This window comes from Phocoena phocoena, chromosome 2 (genome assembly GCF_963924675.1).
Source record: "Phocoena phocoena chromosome 2, mPhoPho1.1, whole genome shotgun sequence".
NCBI lineage: Eukaryota > Metazoa > Chordata > Mammalia > Artiodactyla > Phocoenidae > Phocoena > Phocoena phocoena.
In genome coordinates, this window is record NC_089220.1 from 75,204,845 (window position 1) to 75,227,524 (window position 22,680).

A 22,680-nucleotide genomic window follows, 5' to 3' on the forward strand; every position below is an offset into this window, starting at 1 on the left:
AATGTATATTTTTAAGAAGATCTTTTTTAGAAAAGAGGAATCTGTCATCATCTTTGTCTTAAGCTTTACCTATTTGCTGTTATCAAGTAACTAGTTCAAAGCAACATAACCAAAATGTAACTTGAGCACTTCTCATAGAAGACTGAAAAAAACTTTTACGCTTTGAGCCTGTGAGCTTCCCTTTTTATACTTACTGTGATTTCTCTAAATTAGAAGTAAAGTTAAAACTATAGTACAAACCCAAACCCTTCTCAACATATCAGCCTCTGAAATCATCTATCACGTATTACAGGGCAATGTTTTCTAGTATGGATTTGGAAAATGGTTACATCTATCTTATGATCAAGGATAACTGTAATCTCTCCTAAAATTCACATTCTTTTAAAGTTTAAAATTCTCTTAGAAACAAAATGCCTATTAATATTTAAGTCATGAGAGTGAACTAAAGTGAGAGTCTCTTCCTTGCTATAACTTCTTTCCTATAATTGAGCATGTGTTTCTTGAAAAAGAGAATATTCTCTACAAATTGTCACAAGAAAGAGAATTCCCTCTTTCTCTTATTACTTTTTGCTAAAATTACATGCTTCCATCTACCTTTTATCACAGTCACCATTCCAAGGTCAAATAGCTCATTTCCCCAAGTATGTAGTGATTCTTCTTTCGACTGTGCCAGAGGCAGAGTCCTGATTTTTGCTCTCTTAGGAGAACTTTTAACATATCAATATTACAATTGAGGATAATACTTCCTAAAAGTTTTCTTAAGGGTTGAGAATCCAGGAACTTAAAAGGATTCTTGATTGAAATAATTCAGCCCTTGGAACCAGAATCAGGAAATTAGAAAAACAGACAAGACATTTTTCTTGTCTCAGGCTAGGACTCCCAATGGTAGGAATATCTACCCCCAAACTAGGTCACTAGACTGGAAATTAAAAATATACAAAGAAGCAGAACAAGTGATGGCAATGGTAAAGATAAATAGAAACAGATAGTTCGACACCATCCAATTGTACTCATGGGCAACATCTAGTGTATGGAGAACACCTATTATAAAAACGTCATTTCCTTTGAGCCCTAGGAGTTAGGATGGAAAGGAAAAGTATTGAGACTCAAAGAGAACTAAGTTAACTGTGATTTTCTTTCGGCCTGGACCACTCCCCCACTCTCTGCCCACTACCACCCTTAGCTTTATAGGACTCATATCTCTAGCCACAGGAAATAAATATTTGAGGCTGAAATTCTAAGATAAAAGCTCTAGAGAAGAAAGCAGAAAAGAGATAGTACAGGAATACGTCATCACCAGGTGAAACCGGAAGACTCACCGATAAGAGGGACTTCCAAGTCCACAAGAAAATGAATTCGATATACATCTTCCTATAGACTCACTCAGGTGATGAAGATGGCTCTGTCTATGCCAACAAGAGGGAGACCATCTCATTGCAAACCTGAAAATAGTACCATATGACGAAAATCTGTACAAACAGAAAGGGGATTTATGGTACGTGGAAATAGCAGTATCTTTATGGTGATGAGAATTGGATGAATACAAGAACTAATTGATACACAATTGTCTAACAGCATCCAAAGGGTAGAAGCTCTGTATCTGTTGATATTATCGATTAATTCATTCTTCAGTTAGCCAATATTTAATGTGCAACCACTACATGCCATGGACTGTGTAATGTACAATACATACATGTTTCCTGACTGTATGGAACTCACAGTTATAGGCATAACAGGTATTTTAGAAGTCTATACCTAAGTATAGATATAGATGTAGATTATAAAAACATATTAATTGCAACATTTCCTTTTGTCTTGGACTTGGAAGAGAGCCTTCAGTACATGAGAACCCATGGAGAGAGTCCACAATACATGCTTGGGTACACTTCCAAAACATATATGAAGTGCATTTGTTCAACTTTCCTTAGCCTATTATGCAGGGTAATGATATATGAGAAAACTGATAATTCACTGAAGAGTTAGAGCAAACAGAAGTGAAGCTGTGATGGTGTGTCTTCCTCAAGCCAAGTTAGAGGAGATTCAGAAGATTGACTCAGAGAGTTTGAAATGAATCCCCTGGAGTTTGGAGGATTCAGAGGGTCACACTAGGTGGCAATGACAATTTCTCTCACTTTACTGTACTTATGGCCAGAATGCTGATTACTCTGTTATTTTTATCTCTGTGTATATGTGACAGAAAGGTGGCTCATACTTGTTAAATTGAGTGAGAAGCTAGAGAAAGTAGATGATGAGGTATGACACAGAGTCATGTAGACATGAGTAAAATGTCAGAGAGAGAGAGAATAACACAGAGAGGACACAGTCTAGAGCTTAACCTTGCAGACATGCAATAGTTAATGACTGGAAGGGAGATGAAGGTGTGTGCGGGAGTGAGAGAGGAAACAGCCCAAGAAGTAGGTACAAACCTCCGAGAGTGTTTTGTCAGAGAAGAAGCTGTTTGTCTAAGAAAGAGAGAAACTTTCTCTAAGGAAGAGAGGATTTGAAGCAAGAGTAAATGGTCACAACTCATGTATCTAATGTTTCTGAGAGGTCAGCAATGATGAGGTTTGGAAATTTCGGTTGATTTATAACACCGAGGTTATTAGCACTCTTTGAGGGCTTAGCTAGTGGAGGAATTAAAGCCAGATATATCTTTACCCTTTAATCCAGAAATTCTAATATATATGCCGAAGAGCAGTGTGTAAATATGTTCACCAAAGAACGTGTATAAGAATACTCATGGGCTCCCCGGGTGGCGCAGTGGTTGAGAGTCTGCCTGCCGATGCAGGGGACACGGGTTCTGCCCTGGTCCCGGAAGATCCCACACGCCGCGGAGCGGCTGGGCCCGTGAGCCATGGCCGCTGAGCCTGCGCATCCGGAGCCTGTGCTCTGCAAGGGGAGAGGCCACAACAGTGATAGGCCCGCATACTGCAAAAAAAAAAGAATATTCATAATACCACAATTGATAACAGCCAAAGGCAGGAAAAATGCAAAGAACCACTGAAGCAGGTAGCTAAATAAATTCTGGTATGTTCATACAGCAATGAGAATAAACAAACTATACTGTATACAACATGGATGGCTTTTAGAAATATGATATTAAGAAAAGAATACAGATAGAAAAAAATGCAAACTATATTATTTTATTTGTATAATGTTCAAAAATGGGCAAAACCAATCTTTCTATGGGACTGTGGTTTCCTTGGAAGGATGGTAGTGACTAGAAGAGGATAAAACAGGGCTTCTGAAGAGCAAAACTACAAGAAAGAAAGAGCAGCAAACCCAGCTTCAGTCTCTGGGAGCTCATGAATTGTTCAAATGAAGCTTCACAAAGTCCCTTTTTTAACACCAGGACAGATTTGGGGTTCAGTATGACAAGCATCAACTATAGCAACACAGGGTGCAACAGGGAAGTCATTGAGGTTTGGGGTCTTTCAGGTTTTACTAATCATGCACCAGAGATCCAACATTAGTTGACTGCCATTTTCCAATCAGATATATCCCACGTCCATAAATTCTAGTTTATTTTCAATGAATAATCTAGCAATACCCTGCATGTCCTGCTAAGGTCATTCTGGATAAGAACTTAGTATTGAACAACTCCTAAAAGCTCCTCTTTACTTTTCAGGTATAAATGAGATTACTGTGTCCACAAAGAGGTCAGCTCAGGAAACCCCAAAGGCCTCAGGTGACCTCAGAGGAAGCAGAAAACAAGTTACAGGCACACTGTTAGTGCATTCCTTCCCAGATGGCATTTATTTATTTATTGGCAAAATAATCTGATGGAGATATTAGAAAAATTAGAGTCATGTGACAATCAAGAAAATTGAAAAAGGCGATTATGATTAGACAGCTCATTGATTAAGGAGACGGGATATGATTTGGGGGATGTTAGGGATCAAGTAGAGACTAGTGACCGTGATTTTACAACGGTTCCAGTTTGAGCTGGTGTGCATGTTATCCAAAACATTTTAGAAGATTTCTCAGACTTTAAAAGTACAAACAGATTGAAATAATTGTTAAACAAGATAGGTCATTGATTATTTTCGGTCTGGTGTTTTTTAAAATTTTTCCTACCTTTTGGGAATCCTCCTTTGAGTACCTCTCGCCAATACCGCTTCCTGCACCAGATTCTAAGATACATTTTTCCTGCTTCAAATCTTTGATATATTCCCTTGTAAACTACTTACATCTATTTTCTTCATTAAAAGTTGTCTCTGAAAGATTTTGCTTACTTCCAATACGTTTTACGAAATTTAACTGTTTAGTTAATTACTTCATGACTTGGCTACATACGCCTATCATGTTCTCTCTCACTCTCCTTCTTCGCGACACACACACACACACACGCACGCACACACACACACTTATGCTTTCTTTTCTGGAAAGTTGTTCTGTATTGGGATCATTGTTTTTTGTATAGTAGGGATAGAAAATTCTTACACAAGGAATAATATCTTTATTTTTGGAATTCCAGATGAAAACATATCCACCAGGTTAATTGCCACCTAATATCACCACACGATAGCACAGAGACATTACTCTTTCAGATGTTATATTACAGCTACTCTGAACATATCTGGTACAGAATTGTCTGAAATTGAGGCCATCTGGAGTCATTAGGAACTAAATTGTAAAGCAAAGCCTTGATGTAAGAGAATTTTCTGTAACAGGTAAAATATGAGTGTTTAGTAGTTGTAGAGTGAAAATGTGCTATACTCCAGGGTCACAGAAATGATCAGGGAGCTCATACCAGAAAGACAAAAGGTAAATTCCTATTCACCTCCTTGGAATTGTCCAGGAAATCATCAAATACCTGTGTGTCATTCCAGCATTATTTGTTACTGTGAGTAAAACAATGTAAGAAGCTAGTAAGACGGAATTCGCCAAAAAAGTATTATAAAATCATACATTGGGGGCTTCCCTGGTGGCGCAGTGATTGAGAATCTGCCTGCTAATGCAGGGGACACGGGTTCGAGCCCTGGTCTGGGAGGATCCCACATGCCGCGGAGCAACTAGGTCCGTGAGCCACAGCTACTGAGCCTGCGCGTCTGGAGCCTGTGCTCCGCAACAGGAGAGGCCGTGATAGTGAGAGGCCAGCGCACCGCGATGAAGAGTGGCCCCCGCTTGCCACAACTAGAGAAAGCCCTCGCACAGAAACGAAGACGCAACACAGCAAAAATAAATACATTAATTAGTAAACTCCTACCCCCAACATCTTCTTAAAAAAAAAATTATTCATTGGAATATCGCCGTTAGAATGTGTGATTTTGATCTGTAAATAATGCTGTGCAAATAATTATTTCATAGTATACTGCTGGGTAAAAACGCAGAATGGAAAACATCCTATAAGGTGTGATTCTGTAGCAGAGTTTTTCCTGACTAGTAGAATTTTTGAGTTGTTCTGTTTTGTTTTTAGTATTACTTCTTTGGATATTCTATTTTTTCTGCATTAAACTTGCATATAGAGAATGTGATCTGGTAATGGGGCTGTTTCTGAGCAAACTGAAGAGCTTCATTCCTCCTTGGTGTCAACACTTGTGGTGACATTTATTCTATGTACATCATTCCAAGTCATTCATGGCACAGCATGAGACAATGGGACGGAGAGTCCAAGAAGTGCCATTTAACAGATACTTCAGATCTAACATAATGACAAGACTTAGTCAGCAATGCATAAATATTTGTGCAGTGAACCTAAAAGTCTTAACAATTCAGGTGCAGATTTGGCCAAATATTACTGAATTTTTTTAAACCAAATCACTTGCTTTAATATAATCACCATAAAAAAGTTTTAAATTTTTTTTGGCAAATGATCTACTTCAAGATGAAGAATTGAAGATAAAGATGCTTTTGATGAATGACACTTTTAGATATGTTCTCCGAGCCAGAGAGATAGCATTTTCCTTAGAGTGAGGTTTCCACTTGTAACTCCCCTGCCCCGCTGCCACGGCCCCTGCCTTCTCCTGCCCTTACCGAGAATCTCACTAAGGTTTTCGTAGCTGGGGGCCACCTCACGTTGAGATCTGAGGTTTCTGTGGGGTTCCCACAGGGACCTGCATCACTGTGGTCTCTCAGAGCACAAAAATACACCGCTGAGTCCCCAAGCTGCAAGGCTGTGATGGTAAGGCTGATGGAACTGGCCGTTTTCTGGAAGTTCAGAAACTACCGACCCTCTGTTGTATTCACTCATTGTAAGACTCCTGATGAATAAGGAAAATCATTTCCCCACTTGCTGTTTGTTTGTACCAGAATAAATAATAACTGTAACTACTAGCTTCATATACACAATCCAAGGTTACATCCTCCTTCTCCAGCATAGAAATTTCTGGCTGGTTTTTATTTTTTTTTTCAATTCTTTTTTTTTTTTTTTTAAGAAGATGTTGGGGATAGGAGTTTAGTAATTAATGTATTTATTTTTGTTGTGTTGGGTCTTCGTTTCTGTGCGAGGGCTTTCTCTAGTTGTGGCAAGCGGGGGCCACTCTTCATCGCGGTGCGCGGGCCTCTCACTATCACGGCCTCTCCTGTTGCGGAGCACAGGCTCCAGAGGCGCAGGCTCAGTAGTTGTGGCTCACGGGCCTAGTTGCTCCGCGGCATGTGGGATCCTCCCAGACCAGGGCTCGAACCTGTGTCCCCTGCATTAGCAGGCAGATTCTCAACCAATGCACCACCAGGGAAGCCCCTGGCTGGTCTTGAGTTACTTTCTGGGCTGTGATGGATCCTGGGGAGAAGAAAAAATTTTATATATATAACATATATGGAGAGAGACAGACAGAGAGACAGAGAGAAACGATTAGGCTGATTCTCCTGGTGGAACCCCGAGGGCTGCAAGGGACAAACATAGGACTAAGACTTCTAATTCCTCTACCCATTACTCAACTCTCCTACACACCAGCAGACAATAATAACCTGCCCTATCCCCAAACATGGGAGCTGAGTGGAGCTGAGTCTGTTTGTGGCCATCCTTCCCAGCCTTACCAAGGCGGACGGAGGCTATGACAACTCTTAGCAGGCCAGCAAACCCCATGTTGGAAGTTCTTCCTGTGAGTGAAATGTGCTGTGTTCTGTCTCAAATTCAGGTCTAAACACCTGCCCTGTGCCTGACAGGGCACGGGCACAAGTACTAAAGTACGAGATGCTTCTCCACCAGAACAGGAAATGTAACTTGCTGCTATCAGTTTGCCTGTGGCATGTCATGGCTTGCTGACATGGTTGGTGAATCTAACCTGCCTATTTAGACTTTACTGTGATTAAGTTGACAACAATTATATCAGTGCTGCAGCCATTTGCCATATTCAGCCAATGCATCTAGGATAGACAAAAGTTTTATAACTAATACAATTTGTTAGGATTATGGTGACTTCTGAGAACAAATAGCCATCCATGTTTTTGTATGGCTTTTTTTTTTTTTTTTGGCCTGCAGCCAAACTCTACAGTGAAATAAGCTCACAGATCCTTCTTCCAGACAGGAAGATCAAACTATTTACCCTCAGTCATCATAACTTTTCTTCCTTCACTCCAAGGCATTGGTTCCTGGGGAAATTTACATTGGATAAAATTCCTTGTCTGCTTAATGCTATCACAGCAAGTTTCCTGGTGGAGAAAATTTGTCCACCTGTACGTGTCTAATGCCAATCAGTAGTCGGTCTGTGCTAGAAGCACCTTGCTTTCAAGTATCCCATCCTATAGTCCAAATGAATGCAAAATCACCAGGCCATGCATTCCTAGTTCCTTATATCAAAAATGTAGCCATTCAAAAATCACAAATGCCTTTTCATCCCACTGCTGCAGCAGCTCTGGCTCGTTTCACTGAGAGCAGCGCCTCAACAGCGTTACGTCTCAGCCGCGTGAAAATTTGTGTATGATTTGCTTGGCATCCCTGTGCTGATCTATGATTGTGATTCAGCTGATGCAGCTTTTAGTCACTTATTCCTTTTCTCTTCCCTAAATGAATATGTTAATATCGTGACATCTAACATCCATCTTACATCAAGAGAAAATAGATGTTTTTGAAAGTCAGTCTAGAGAAGGGAGGAGTCTTTCTGGCTGAACAGGGACACTTCTGGGGATCAGAGCTTGGGTCTTCTTTAAGACTAACATCCACCCTATTCTCCCTGAAGAACAAGTGCCAACCTCCTGGGTTTCTAGGAATTAGATCTGACCTTGATTTATTTTCCTGAAAAACTCTAAATAAACACAACACTGCCCAAGGAGAGAATATACCTCTTCCTCGAAAGGCTGCTCACTTCAGCCCTCCTGCTCCCCTTGGGTTTGTGTTCAGCTCCCCCTGCAGCCCCTCTCACCGTGTCACTCAGAGCACAGTAGTACACAGCCGAGTCTGATGCTTGCATTGAGGGTTTCTGCAGGTGGAAGGAGCTGTCACTCGTAACAAGAGTGGCCTGAAAACCTTGATGCTCTGCCCTCCGGCTTGCCTTCGAGCCCTTCAGGAGGAGTTGCGGAGCTTTGTTGAGATACTGGACGTACCAGAAAAGAAAGGGAGTTGAACCAGAGGTCTGGTAAGTGCAGTGCAGGGTCCTAGGCGCCCCCTCTGAGACAGTCACTGGGCCTTCTGTCTGGTTCACTGAGTCTCCATTGGTCCCTCCTACAAGAGAATCACTTTTTTATGTTATAAATGGACAGAAGGAGAGTTTTCAGCCAGAGAAGAAAACTAAAAGTTACCCATAATTATAGGAAAATTAAAAATGATGAGCATTTAAGATAAAATGTTACTTACTGAATATTAAGAAGATCACAAGAACAGAGAGAATGGCAGAAAACATGTTGACAACGGTCCTTGCTCCCTAGGATACACCAAATCTAATGGGGCTAGTTTGCAGCTGAATATTATAGAAACTCCTCACTTAGAAACTGAGAGCCCCTTTCTGCGCAGCAACAGTAATGTCTTGTGGCTACAAAGTAAACAAGTCAAACCAGCACCTGAATAAAAAGAGGAACCACATTTGTAGGAAACCCCGCCCTCTCGTGGGCATGCTGAAAATTGCACCACAGCTATATCTGCTTGAGGCATAGGCAAAGGAGAATAGGACAGGACTCAGAAGAGAGCTCTAAACACGAGCATGCTTAGGGAAATACTCAGTTGTTGCTTCCATCATTTTCTGCATGGTACAAGTATCTCCAGCTACCCAAATAATCCCAGGCAGAATTTTTAACTGGAATAGTCAGAGGTCTCTTCCTTGCATATGTCTCCATGACTGCCATGGGTAAGACAGGGATTCATCTGCCTAGAAAGTGCTCCCTAATCTCCCCAGATCCTTTCCCTGAATTACTATTCATCCCCAAGACTCATTCAGCATGCCACAGAGGAAACATTACCTAAGGCAGGTCTCAAGTAATGTATGGTTGGTTGAAAAGGTTTTTATGCTATCTATCATGAAATGACATATTTGTAAAATACAATAAAAACAAATTACTGTAACTTCTTCACTGATAAAGGTAGAGTTGACCTTCCTTCTAACTGGAAAACTGGACAAACTCTATGAAACAACTTTTGGACATTGGACTACAGGTAGCACAGAGATAAGGAAAACAGATGAGGTGAGCGCGAACATTGCCCAGCTTACTTCATGGAGGCAGCTTCTCAGCACCAGTGCAGGAGGGATTTACCAAAAATAGCCCAGCTTTCTCGTTGTGAGATTGAGACGGAATAGGAGATTGGGGATCTTAAAGCGCCTAGAATTTGTGGACCAGTGTATCAGAGAGGAGGGACGTGTACAAACAGAGAGAGAGAGAGAGAGAGAGACATAATGACAGGGGGGTCGCTGTGAATCCTGTGCGGAGTACTAATCTGCAACAAGAGAGAGAAAACTCATCGAGTTTGGTAAACCACCCTGAAAGGGCCTCCTTTGGGCGCATGAACCATACTTAGATAACAGCAGCCTTACACCTTTAGCCTTATGAGGGATAGGTGACCTTACTTAGGTGTCTTGGTTCTTGAAACACCTTCTTTTATTTCATTTTTTATACAGCAGGTTCTTATTAGGTATCTATTTTCTACATGTTAGTATACATATATCAGTCTCAATCTCCCAGTTCCTCCAAACACCACCCTCTCCCACCCCGCTTTCCCCCCTTGGTGTCCATATATTTGTTCTCTACATCGTGTCTCTATTCCTGCCTTGGAAGCCGGTTCATCTGTACCATTTTTCTAGATCCCACATATATGCTTTAATATATGATATTTGTTTTTCTCGTTCTGACTTACTTCACTCTGTATGACAGTCTCTAGGTCCATACATGTCTCTACAAATGACCCAATTTCGTTCCTCTTTCTGCCTGAGTAATATTCCATTGTATATATGTGCCACATCTTCTTTATACATTCATCTGTCAGTGGGCATTTAGGTTGCTTCCATGACCTGGCTTTTGTAAACAGTGTTGCAATGCACATTGGGGTGCATGTGTATTTTTGAATTATGGTTTTCTTTGGGTATATGCCCAGTAGTGAGATTGCTGGGTCGTATGGTAGTTCTACTTTTAGTTTTTAAGGAACCTCCATACTGTTCTCCATGGTGGCTGTATCAATTTACATTCCCACCAACAGTACAAGAGGGTTCCGTTTTCTCCACACCCTGTCCAGAATTTGTTGTTGTACATTTTCTGATAATGCCCATTCTAACCAGTGTGAGGTGATACCTCATTGTAGTTTTGATTTGCATTTCTCTAATAATTAGTGATGTTGAGCAGCTTTTCATGTGCTTCTTGGCCATCAGCATGTCTTCTTTTTAGAAATGACTATTTAGGTCTTCTACCCATTTTTGGATTGGGTTGCTTGTTTTTTTAATATTGAGCTACATGAGCTGTTTACATATTTTTTAGATTAATCCTTTGTCTGTTGATTCGTTTGCAAATATTTTCTCCCATTCTGAGGGTTGTCTTTTCATCTTGTTTATAGTTTCCTTTGCTGTGTAAAAGCTTTTAAGTTTCATTAGGTCCCGTTTGTTTATTTTTGTTTTTATTTCCATTACTCTAGGAGGTGAGTCAAAAAAGATCTTGCTGTTGTTTATGTCAAAGAGTGTTCTTCCTATGCTTTCCTCTAAGAGTTTTATATTGTCTGGTCTTACATTTAGGTCTTTAATCCATTTTGAGTTCATTTTTGTGTATGGTATTAGGGAGTGTTCTAATTTCATTCTTTTACATGTAGCTGTCCAGTTTTCCCAGCACCACTTATTGAAGAGACTGTCTTTTCTCCAATGTATATCTTTGCCTCCTTTGTCATAGATTAGTTGACCATAGATGCATAGGTTTATCTCTGGGCTTTCTGTCCTGTTCCATTGATATATATTTCTGTTTTTGTGCCACTACCATACTGTCTTGATTACTGTAGCTTCCTAGTATAGTCTGAAGTAAGGGAGCCTGATTCCTCCAGCACCATTTTTCTTTCTCAAGATTGCTTTGGCTATTCAGGGTCTTCTGTGTTTCTATACAAATTGTGAAAGTTTTTGTTCTAGTTCTGTGAAAAATGCCATTGGTAGTTTGATAGGGATTGCACCTAATCTATAGATTTGGTGCAATCCCTATGAAACTTTGGGTATTATAGTCATTTTCACAATATTGATTTTTCCAATCCAAGAACATGGTATATATCTCCGTCTGTTTGTGTCATCATTGATTTTTTCATCAGTATCTTATAGTTTTCTGAGTACAGGTCTTTGTCTCCTTAGGTAGGTTTGTTCCTAAGTGTTTTATTCTTTTTGATGTGATGTTAAATGGGATTGTTTCCTTAATATCTCTTTCTGATCTTTTGCTGTTAATGTGTAGGAATGCAAGACATTTCTATGCAATAATTTTGTGTCCTGCAACTAAACCAAATTCACTGATTAGCTCCAGTAGTTTTCTGGTGACATCTTTAAGATTATCTATGTATAGTAGCATGTCATCTGCAAACAGTGACAGATTTACTTCTTCTTTTCCAATTTGGATTCCTTTTATTTCTTTTTCTTCTCTGATCTCAGTGGCTAGGACTTCCAAAACTATGTTGAATAAAAGTGGCAAGAGTGGACATCCTTGTTTTGTTCCTGATCGTAGAGGAAATGCTTTCAGTTTTTCACCATTGAGAGTGATGTTTGCTGTGGGTTTGTCGTATATGGCCTTTATGATGTTGAGGTATGTTCCCTCTGTACCCACTTTCTGGAGAGTTTTTATCATAAATTAGTGTTGAATTTCGTCAAAAGCTTTTTCTGCATCTATTGAGATGATCATATGGTTTTTATTCTTCAATTTATTAATATGGTGTATCACACTGATTGATTTGTGTATATTGAAGAATACTTGCATCCCTGGGATAAATCCCACTTGATCACGGTGTATGATCCTTTTAATGTATTGTTGGATTCTGTTTCCTAGTATTTTGTTGAGGATTTTTGCATCTATATTCATCAGTGATATTGGTCTGTAATTTTCATGTTTGTAGTATCTCTGTCTGGTTTTGGTATCAGCGTGATGGTGGCCTTGTAGAATGAGTTTTGGAGTGTTCCTTCCTCTGCAATTTTTTGGAAGAGTTTGAGAAGGATGGGTGTTAGCTCTTCTCTGAATGTTTTGATAGAATTCAGCTGTGAAGCCATCTGGTCCTGGACTTTTGTTTCTTGGAAGATTTTTAATCACAGTTTCAATTTCATTATTTGTGATTGGTCTGTTTATATTTTCTGTTTCTCCCTGGTTGAGTCTTATGATGCCTGGTATTTCTTATGATGCCTTGTATTTCTGTCTCTTATGATGCCTTGTATTTCTGGGGTTCCATTGTAACTTCTCCTTTTTCATTTCTAATTTTATTGATTTGAGTCCTCTCCTTTTTCTTGATGAGTCTGGCTAAATGTTTATCAATTTTGTTTATCTTCTCAAAGATCCAGCTTTTAGTTTTATTGATCTTTGCTACCTTTTTCTTTGTTTCTCTTTCATTTATTTCCTCTCTGATCTTTATGATTTCTTTCCTTCTACCAACGTTGGGTTTTGTTTGTTCTTTCTCTAGTTCCTTTAGGTGTAAGGTTAGACTGTTTATCTGAGATGTTTCTTGCTTCTTGAGGTAGGATTGTATTGCTATAAACTTCCCTCTTAGAACTGCGTTTGCTTCATCCCATAGGTTTTGGATCATTGTGTTTTCATTGTCACTTGTTTCTTGGTAGTTTTTCATTTCCTCTTTGATTTCTGCAGTGATCTCTTGGTTAATTAGTCACTTATTGTTTCACCTCCATGTGTTTTGTGTTTTTTTACTTTTTATTCCCTGTAATTTATTTCTAATCTCATAGCGTTGTGGTCGGAAAAGAAGCTTGATATAACTTTAATTTTCTTAAATTTACTGAGGCTTGAGTTGTGACCCAAGATGTGGTCTGTCCTGGAGAATGTTCCGTGTGCACTTGAGAAGAAAGTGTAAACTGCTGTTTTTGGATGGAATGTCCTGTAAATATCAATTAAATCTACCTGGTCTATTGTGGCATTTAAAGCTTGTGTTTCCTTATTAATTTTCTGTCTGGATGATCTGACTATTGCTGTAAGTGAGGTGTTAAAGTCCCCCACTATTATTGTGTTACTGTCGATTTCCTCTTTTATAGCTGTTAGCATTTGCCTTATGTATTGAGGTGCTCCTATGTTGGGTGCATATATATTTATAATTGTTATATCTTCTTCTTGGATTGATCCTTTGATCATTATGTAGTGTCTTTTCTTGTCTCTTGTAACATTCCTTATTCTGAGATCTATTTATCTGATATGAGTATTGCTACTCAACTTTCTTTTGATTTCCATTTGCATGGAATATCTTTTTCCATCCCCTCACTTTCAGTCTGTATGTATCTCTAGGTCTGAAGTGGGTCTCTTGTAGACAGCATATATATATGGGTCTTGTTTTTGTATCCATTCAGCGAGCCTGTGTCATTTGGTTGGGGCATTTAATCCATTCACATTTAAGGTAATTATGGATATGTATGTTCCTATTCCCATTTTCTTAATTGTTGTGGGTTTGTTTTTGTAGGTGCTTTTCTTGTCTTGTGTTTCCCACTTAGAGAAGTTCCTTTAGCATTTGTTTTAGAGCTGGATTGGTGGTGCTGAGTTCTCTTAGCTTTTGCTTGTCTGTAAAACTTTTGATTTCTCCATCAAATCTGAATGAGATCTTTGCTGGATAGAGTAATCCTAGTTGTAGGTTCTTCCCTTTCATCACTTGGAGTATATTGTGCCACTCCCTTCTGGCTTATAGAGTTTCTGCTGAGAAGTCAGCTGTTAACCTTACAGGAGTTCTCTTGTATGATATTTGTTGTTTTTCCCTTGTGTGCTTTTCATAATTTTCCTTTGTCTTTAAGTTTTGTCTCTTTGATTACTATGTGTCTCAGTGTGTTTCTCCTTGGGTTTATCCTGCCTGGGACTCTCTGTGCTCCCTGGACTTGGGTGGCTATTTCCTTTCCCATGTTAGGGAAGTTTTCGACTATATTCTCTTCAAATATTTTCTTGGTTCCTTTCTCTCTCTCTTCTCCTTCTGGGACCACTATAATGCGAATGTTGGTGAGTTTAATGCTGTCCCAGAGGTCTCTTAGGCTGTCTTTATTTCTTTTCATTCTTCTTTTGTTTTTCTGTTCCATGGCAGTGAATTCCACCATTCTGTCTTCCAGGTCACTTATCCATTCTTCTGCCTCAGCTGTTCTGCTATCGATTCCTTCTAGTGTATTTTTCATTTCGGTTATTGTATTTTTCAACTCTGTTTGCTTGTCCTTGAATTCTCCTCTGTGTTTATTCTTTAATTCTTCTAGGTCTTTGTTAAAGATTGCTTGCATCTGCTCAGTCTTTGCCACCATTCTTTATCTAAGGTCCTGGATCACTATCATTATTCTGAATTCTTTTTCTGGAAGGTTGCCTATCTCCACTTCATTTAGTTGTTTTGAAACACCTTCTTTTCACTTCTTGTCACATTCTTGTTTCAATTCAAGTAAGTAATTTTTTTTTTAAGAAAGTAGAGTTTAGATACTTCATAGTATTAGCCAGACTCTCTTCATTCCAGAGGCACGTGTGTGGTATTTACCTGTCTCCTGTTTATTTGTATTATTAGGGATTCAGGAATCTCAATGTAAAGAACTGTTTGCTCAATGTCGGTCAGCTTGTTTGTCTAGTTTCTTGTGCAGTTATTTGTGCTAGTGAAGTGAACACAGCAGAAGATTTGACAGGGTCATTTCATAGCTTATTCTTTCCCTAGGATTGGGTTTACTTTATGCAAAGTATGACTGTATTTATAGCAAGAAGTCAAAACATTGTTACTTGCTAACATCAACCATTTTAAGGCATGGGGACTTTGTTTCTGCAGACAGCTGTGATGTTGCCTTACACAGGCTCTCAGGGCAGTGCTGTCAATCTAGTAACACTGGCTATGACTAAGTCAGTTGAACACAGGAATAGTCTTCTTCAAATGATACATATTCACCTACGTAGATTTTCTCACCAGTTAAAATAAACTATTTTTTTAGCTCTTACTAAAATTAGGGTCTTGAGTAGAGTTATCCTGCTGGCAAGACTCTCTGGCTCAGCAGACCACCTAGGTACTCTTATATTCTGCGTGTTCAGGAATCCCTAGGCTCAAGCATTCATTCTGGAAATTTACAGAGTTGTCTACAATGTGTAAACCAAAACCAGACACGATTCCTATCTCAAATTGCTTTCAGTTGAGTGAGGAGCAGGTAAGTAAAACAAATCGTATGCCCTGCCTGTACTTCCACTAGCCTGGACCCAGCCATGTGGAATGAGGGCTCAGACTGGAAGTAAAGAGCTGATGCCGTTATCACCAGGGGAATAAAACCTGCTTGAATACATTATTTCCTCTATTTAGATTTATTTTTGTCCTTTTATCTCCCTCTCCATTTCTTTGGCCTGTTTATCCTGATGTTTAACTCCCAATGCTCAGGTGTCCAACACCCAGTGTGCAGGACTCCAGAATGTGAGGGAAGAAGGCAATGTTTACCTTCAATTGGGTGTCCAGACATCCCCCCTGTTAGGTGAGGACAGTGACTACATCCTCCAGTACCATTAAAACTATGATAACTGTTAAATTCTCCATTATGCAGTATGCAGAAAGCAAACAGCATGGCTGGCTGAGAAGCAGCAGGAGGTTTTGTTTGGAGTTACATAAAAGTTGACAGAACTATTCCTCTAGTTTCTTGATCCTTTGGTTGAATCGTCAAGAAAATCTTGGCTCATGTGTTATGCAAGACAAATTGCCCTGCAAGATCTCTGTATAGCACAGGGAATGATACTCAATATCTTGTAATAACCTGTAATGGAAAAGAATCTGAAAAACAATAGATACGTATGTATAACTGAATCACTTTGCTGTACACCTGAAACTAACACAACACTGTAAATCAACTATACTTCAGTAAAAATTTTTTTAATGCTTAAACAATATTCTTAACACTTTTATCCATTTAAAGAACTGAGATGCTTTTATTTGTAAAGTGCCATTATTCCATTTGTCTTTCATTTGATAAAAATAAGGTAAAGAACACAAAAGCCTCAAAACTAAGGGGAGTATTCTAAGTTGGCCATACTGATAATTAGAAATATGCTTTTATTATTTAATTTGTTGCTATCAAACAAAAAACTGCAAATCTAAAAATTCCCATGTAATTCCTACACCCCAGAGGTTGGCAAACAGTTTTTCTGTAAAGGGTCAAATAGTAAATAGTTTAGGTTTTGAAGTCATATAGTCTCTGTCGTGACTACTCAACTATGCTCTTATAACACGAAGCATCCATGGTCAATGCATAAATAAATGGACATGCCTGTTTTCCAATAAAACTTTATTTACAAACACAGGTGGCAGGCTGCTCTGCCCTGTGGGCTGTGCTTTGCCAATCCCTGCTATGCCATAGGAATGTATCCATAAACTTCCAAAGATTTCTTTTTTTAATAAATATTATCATATCTTTTTGAGGAGACTTAAAATAAAGAATACATTAATGGATAGAAAAGAAGAAGAAGGAAATTAGATGATCCTAATGCCTAAGATACACTGATGCTGAGTTTTCAAGGGTGAGACACACAGATATGGACGCTACCATTAAGGAACTCACAGAAGTAGTAGTGAAAATAGGTCTTAATCAAATAATCAAAGAAATAAAGGAGAAACTGCAAATGTGAAAATGCAGAGGTCTATAATTCTAAAAATGCCACCTGAGCTTCCTTCAGCTATAGACTCTTGGACAGATGTATAAGAATGAATAGGCATTTACTATTTTTTTTTTACTCTTTTGAAGGGAGGAAAAAAATTTAGGAAAAGGAAAATAAATAAGAAATCCCCTACAGTTGCTATGAAGGGGTCATATAGTAGGAAAAAGATACTTTTAAGAAACTTAAGGACTTCCCTGGTGGTGCAGTGGTTAAGAATCCACCTGCCAATGCATGGGGACATGGGTTCAAGCCCTGGTGAAGGAAGATCCCACATGCCATGGAGCAACTAAGCCTGTGCACCACAACTACTGAGCCTGCACTCTACAGCCCTTGAGCCACAACTACTGAGCCTGCGTGCCACAGCTACTGAAGCCCGCGCGCGTAGAGCACGTGCTCTGCCACAAGAGAAGCCACCGCAATGAGAAGCCCGCGAACTGCAACAACGAGTAGCCCCCACTCACCACAACTAGAGAAAACCCGCACGCAGGAACAAAGACCCAGTGCAGCCCAAAATTAATTAATTAATTTTAAAAAAAGAAACTTAAATAATACCAGTATTGTTGAAGAGAGAGAGAGACAGAGAGGGAGAGAGATTAGGAGTACATTGTGAAATGAGGTTGGAGAGGTAACAAGATCCTAAATTATGCAAGGTTTTGTAGGTCATATTAAGAAGTTTTGGGACTTCCCTGGTGGCACAGTGGTTAAGAATCCTCCTGCCAATGCAGGGGACATGGGTTTGAGCCCTGATCCAGGAAGATCCCACATACCGTGGAGCAACTAAGCCTGTGCACCACAACTAGTGAGCCTGTGCTCTAGAGCCTACGAGCCACAACTACTGAGCCCGCACACCATGACTGCTGAAGCCCGTGCACTCTAGGGCCTGTGTACCGCAACTACTGAGCCTGGCCTGCGTGCTGCAACTGCTGAAGCCTGTGCACCTAGAGTCCGTGCTCCACAGCAAGAGAAGCCACCACAATGAGAAGCCTGTGCACCGCAACGAAGAGTAGCGCTGGCTTATCACAACTAGAGAAAGCCCCCGTGCAGCAACGGAGACACAATGCAGCCAAAAATAAAATAAATAAAACTTTTAAAAGAAGTTTCTCTTTATTCTAAGAGCAAATGGGGATCCAGGTGATTGACATGCTCAAATCTGCACTCTGACAAGATCATTCTCACTGTGGTACAGAGGACTACATTGATGAATGATGGGGTGTGTCACATGCTGAGGAGCAAGGGACTAAAATGGATTTTTAATTAGGATGGTGGAGGTGAATTAGTGTGTGGGGTTTGTGACATCTTCTGGAGACCTTTAGGAAGCAAAGTCAACAGAACTGGGAAATAGACTGGATATAGTATTTCAAAAATGAATAACTATGAAGCAAAACACCACATATGAATCTTAATATACCCTGGGGATAGCAGAAATTGCTATTTGCCTAAAGAATGTCCATTCTCTCCTATTTCTTACTAATAGAACCACAGTTTTGATGTGAGTGACAACATGCTGAGACTGAAAAAATACTGACATCCCAGACTCCTTTGCAGACGGGAGAAAGGTGGGGACATGGAATAACACTCTGGTCAGTGAAATGTAAGTAGCAGCTGTTGGGTGGATTTTCTGGAAATGATTGACTTGGCCAGCATGTACTCATTTGCCCCTTGACCTCTTTCTTTCTGCCTGGAATGTGTGTAAAGTGGATGGATCTCTAGCAGTTTCTGCCAAGCATAAAAAACAAAACTGACACTCTACGGACAAGAGACAGAGAGCTAGAAGGAAGACCCTTGATTTTTTATAACATGATGAAGGTAGTATACCAGCTCTGGACTGCATATGATACATATGACAGAGCTTCTTTACGTGAGAGGAAAGTAAACTCCACCTTGTTGAAAACATTATTATTTGAAGTTTTTGTAACTTGAAACTGACCCAGTCTCTAACTGATATAGAAGATGTTCATTCAAAATACAATGCATCGGGCTTCCCTGGTGGCGCAGTGGTTGACAGTCTGCCTGCCGATGCAGGGGACACGGGTTCGTGCCCCGGTCTGGGAAGATCCCACATGCCGCAGAGCGGCTGGGCCCGTGAGCCATGGCCGCTGAGCCTGCGCATCCGGAGCCTGTGCTCCGCGACGGGAGAGGCCACAAAAGTGAGAGGCCCGCGAACCGCAAAAAAAAGAAAAAAAAATTGCAATGCATCAGTGCATCAGAGTCTGATTGAGTAAGTGCCTAATAGCCCACATCTTCAAGGTGCTGTAGGTGATTCTGATATAGGTGATGTTGGTGGTTGAAGCTCTGGAATGTGGGAACCACAGTCCTACCAACCTTTCGCCTGCCCTCCCCCACCTTTTCCACCAAGCATCACATAAGTACAAATGCGCTTTCTCCACAAACCCATTTTAGTAGCATCAAAAATGTATCAAAAAAACTATTCTTACCAGAAGCAAGAATAAAATGGATGAAAAACTGTTATATATGTGATAATAGAAGTATCCACTTTCAAAACACAACATTTTAGGACCTGGTAGCTGAGAACATCTCTCACTTGTATGGGGAAAGATTATGACTCTCTGATAAATTCCCACCTCTTTAATGGAGAAATTGAAGCTTGGAAATCACACAACTAATAAATGGGAGAATCAGATTCAGATCTTTGTCTCTACTACTCCAAAGATTCAGATCTTTGTATCTATTATTATACAACGTTTTCACTGCTCAGCTTTAAAATGAAAAGTTTGGTTGAAAGAGTCCTAAGATCCTTTTTAACTCTAATGTCTGATGAATCTCCTGTTAGAATTAGAGAAATGCAAAACTCCTCTCATGCATCTCAAAGCCCCACCTAAGTCTTGAGGAGGCTGTACATATAACAGATGAGACCTTCTAATACTAACAAGTCCTTCCTCATCCTCCACAAGTGACCTGGTGAAATTAGAGCTTGAAAGGTCTTTAGGCTCATCAGTCCAAATCCTTTGTTTAAAGTGAGGAAACTGAAGGCTGCTACACCGGTGGTGTGCTTAAGGACACAGAGCCAGGATGGGCAGAGCTGAAGCTGGTATTTCAGTTTCCCGTTCTAAATCTCATGCCCTTTACCCTAGTCTAACATGCTGCCAAAAACATCAGGAATTTGACAGGCCTCCCTTTCCTGTTGCCAGCTGTTTGTAGACTCTCCTTTGTGGGAAGACATAACCACCAACTCTACACACTGTTGCAGGTTCTAAGAGGCAGCTCTGGCAGGGTTTGCGTTGGGGCTGCAGTTGCCTGGTGAGCACTGTGTATCCATAGCACAGAGGTAAGTAGCAGTGTCTGCAGCCTGGGAAGCTGTGATGGACAGGGAACTGCCTTTGATGGAGTTGTCAAACGTGACTCGCAGTCTTCCACTACGCTTCTCTCTCTCATTTGAACGTATTAAAATCAGGTGGGCAAAGCCTCTCCTTGAATCCTGTCTGTACCAATGTAAGGTGTCTATATCAGTTTTATAACTGCAGTTCATGGTGGCATTTTCACCCTCCTGGATGCTCAGGGCCTGAAGGCTCTCTTCTCCTTGCTGGCTGTTCACCCCTAGGCAGAAACACAAGGCCAGAGGCCAGGAGTCAGTCACTGCATTTTCACTCTCTAGTGTTTGCATTTCCTTCCAAAATTTGGGGGTACATTTCCCAATTAACAAGAAGATTTTGCCCCTCTGTCTTGTGGGCTCGGAACTTTGGTCACCCTCTTCCCATCGCCAAGAGCCCCAACTCACTGGCCAGTTGAAGCCACAGAATCACCAAAGACACGGTCAGGAGTTTCTGCATTCTTCCTCCTTATTGGGATCACAGGAGACTCAGCTCCAGAGCCTGAAATGAAGCCAGGTTCCTCAGTCTAGTTCTTTTTCTGGGTATATTTATCTAGTCCCTCTGGATCCCAGAGAGAGACTCAGGCTTCTTAGCCAGCCAATCAGAGGAAGCTCAATCCTGCGCTTTCAATACAAACATGTTGATTTCAAACCAAGCAAGTCTGAGGAGAGAGCGTACTGCCATCTTGTGGTGGCAACGTCATCCTGCTAATAGAGCCGGCTGTGGAAGGAGAAATGTTAGAGCTGATACAGAAGAAATTACAAAGCTAGTCTATTCTCTGCCTTTATTACACTCCAGTTCTAGCCTAGAGTAAGAACAGATACAGCTTAATTCATGTAAAAACTCAATTAAGAAAGAATATTGATGCCTGGTATTTACAGAATACCTCTGAGGAGCACTGTTAGGTTTCTTACGATCACTTCTGGTAGTTTATATATGAGCTTTCTTTTCTTTTTTCTAATTTGCCTAATGCTGGAATGAGATTGTCTATAAGTCAGGGTTCTTCTTGGTGAATAACAGAAGCTGACTCTGGCTGAATTAAGTAAAAAAGGAATAAGTTAGTTAATATTGGGTTTGCCTCAGCATCTCCAATAGGGTCAAATAACTGGAGTCAAAAGCTATCAAGGAAAAAAAAAAAAAAAAAAGCTATCGAGAGCTTCCCCAGTGGCGCAGTGGTTGAGAGTCCACCTGCCGATGCAGGAGACACGGGTTCGTGCCCCGGTCTGGGAGGATCCCACATGCTGCGGAGCGGCTAGGCCCGTGAGCCATGGCCGCTGGGTCTTCGCGTCCGGAGCCAGTGCTCCGCAACCGGAGAGGCCACAACAGTGAGAGGCCTGCGTACTGCAAAAAAAAAAAGCTATTGAGTCAGTCTACCAAACATTTAAGGAAGAGTTAACACTGATCCTTCTTAAACTATTCCAAAAAATTGCAGAGGAAGGAACATCTCAGTGCCATCTGCTTCATCACTTTGGTCTTATGGTTCAGCAGATCCAAAAATGATGCTTGGAGTTTCCATGGCAAATAGGATGGAGACATGGGAAACACCAACAGGAAAATTGCAGCATAGTCCACTAGTATTGGGGGCTGGGGGGAATATATGCCCTTTTCTTTAAATATCGATTCTCCTTTTAAGAAACAGCTTCTGACTTGCTAATTGACCATGGCAAAGTCTGAATATCTAACTTAGGAAAAAACTAACTTAGTGACCGTGCAGCCTGAACTTCCGTCATGAACCAAGTGTTGTCCAACCTACATACCTGCACTGTTGATCATGCCCAGCACCAATCTATCATCAAGTGGAAATGATATATAAGAGACTGGGCTCAGGCAGCCCCAGAAGATCCAGGGAAGCTGAATGAGTAAGCACCTCAGATTCCTTTGACACAGACTCTTCTTGTTTTGTATACTCTCCCTTAACCATGCCTATAACCACCTTCTGGGGAGTTCCTTATAATCAGTTAACTAAGGAACAAGAAAATCAAGCCTATTTTTCATATGGATTTGAATATTATTTTGGTACCACACAAAACTAGCACTATAGCCCACTGAAGGATGAAGATGAAGGACAATCCCTCCACATCATCAGGTGATACCTTTTGGTTATTCATGTTCTCTAGACTGAGAGATGGCCAGAGGCACTGATCTACAGTGATTCTTGGGCAGTTGCTAATGATTTTTCTGGTAAGAGACT

At 40.4% G+C, this 22,680-nt stretch overlaps 1 gene segment (V, D, J or C); it reads right to left on the minus strand.

The window, feature by feature from the left end:
* Window positions 1–20,371: 20,371 nt before the first annotated feature.
* Window positions 20,372–22,262, minus strand: LOC136118427 (T cell receptor alpha variable 17-like). The segment is given in 2 exon segments: window positions 20,372–20,715; window positions 22,247–22,262. Coding segments are annotated over 2 exon segments (360 nt in total).
* Between the last annotated feature and the right edge of the window lie 418 nt (window positions 22,263–22,680).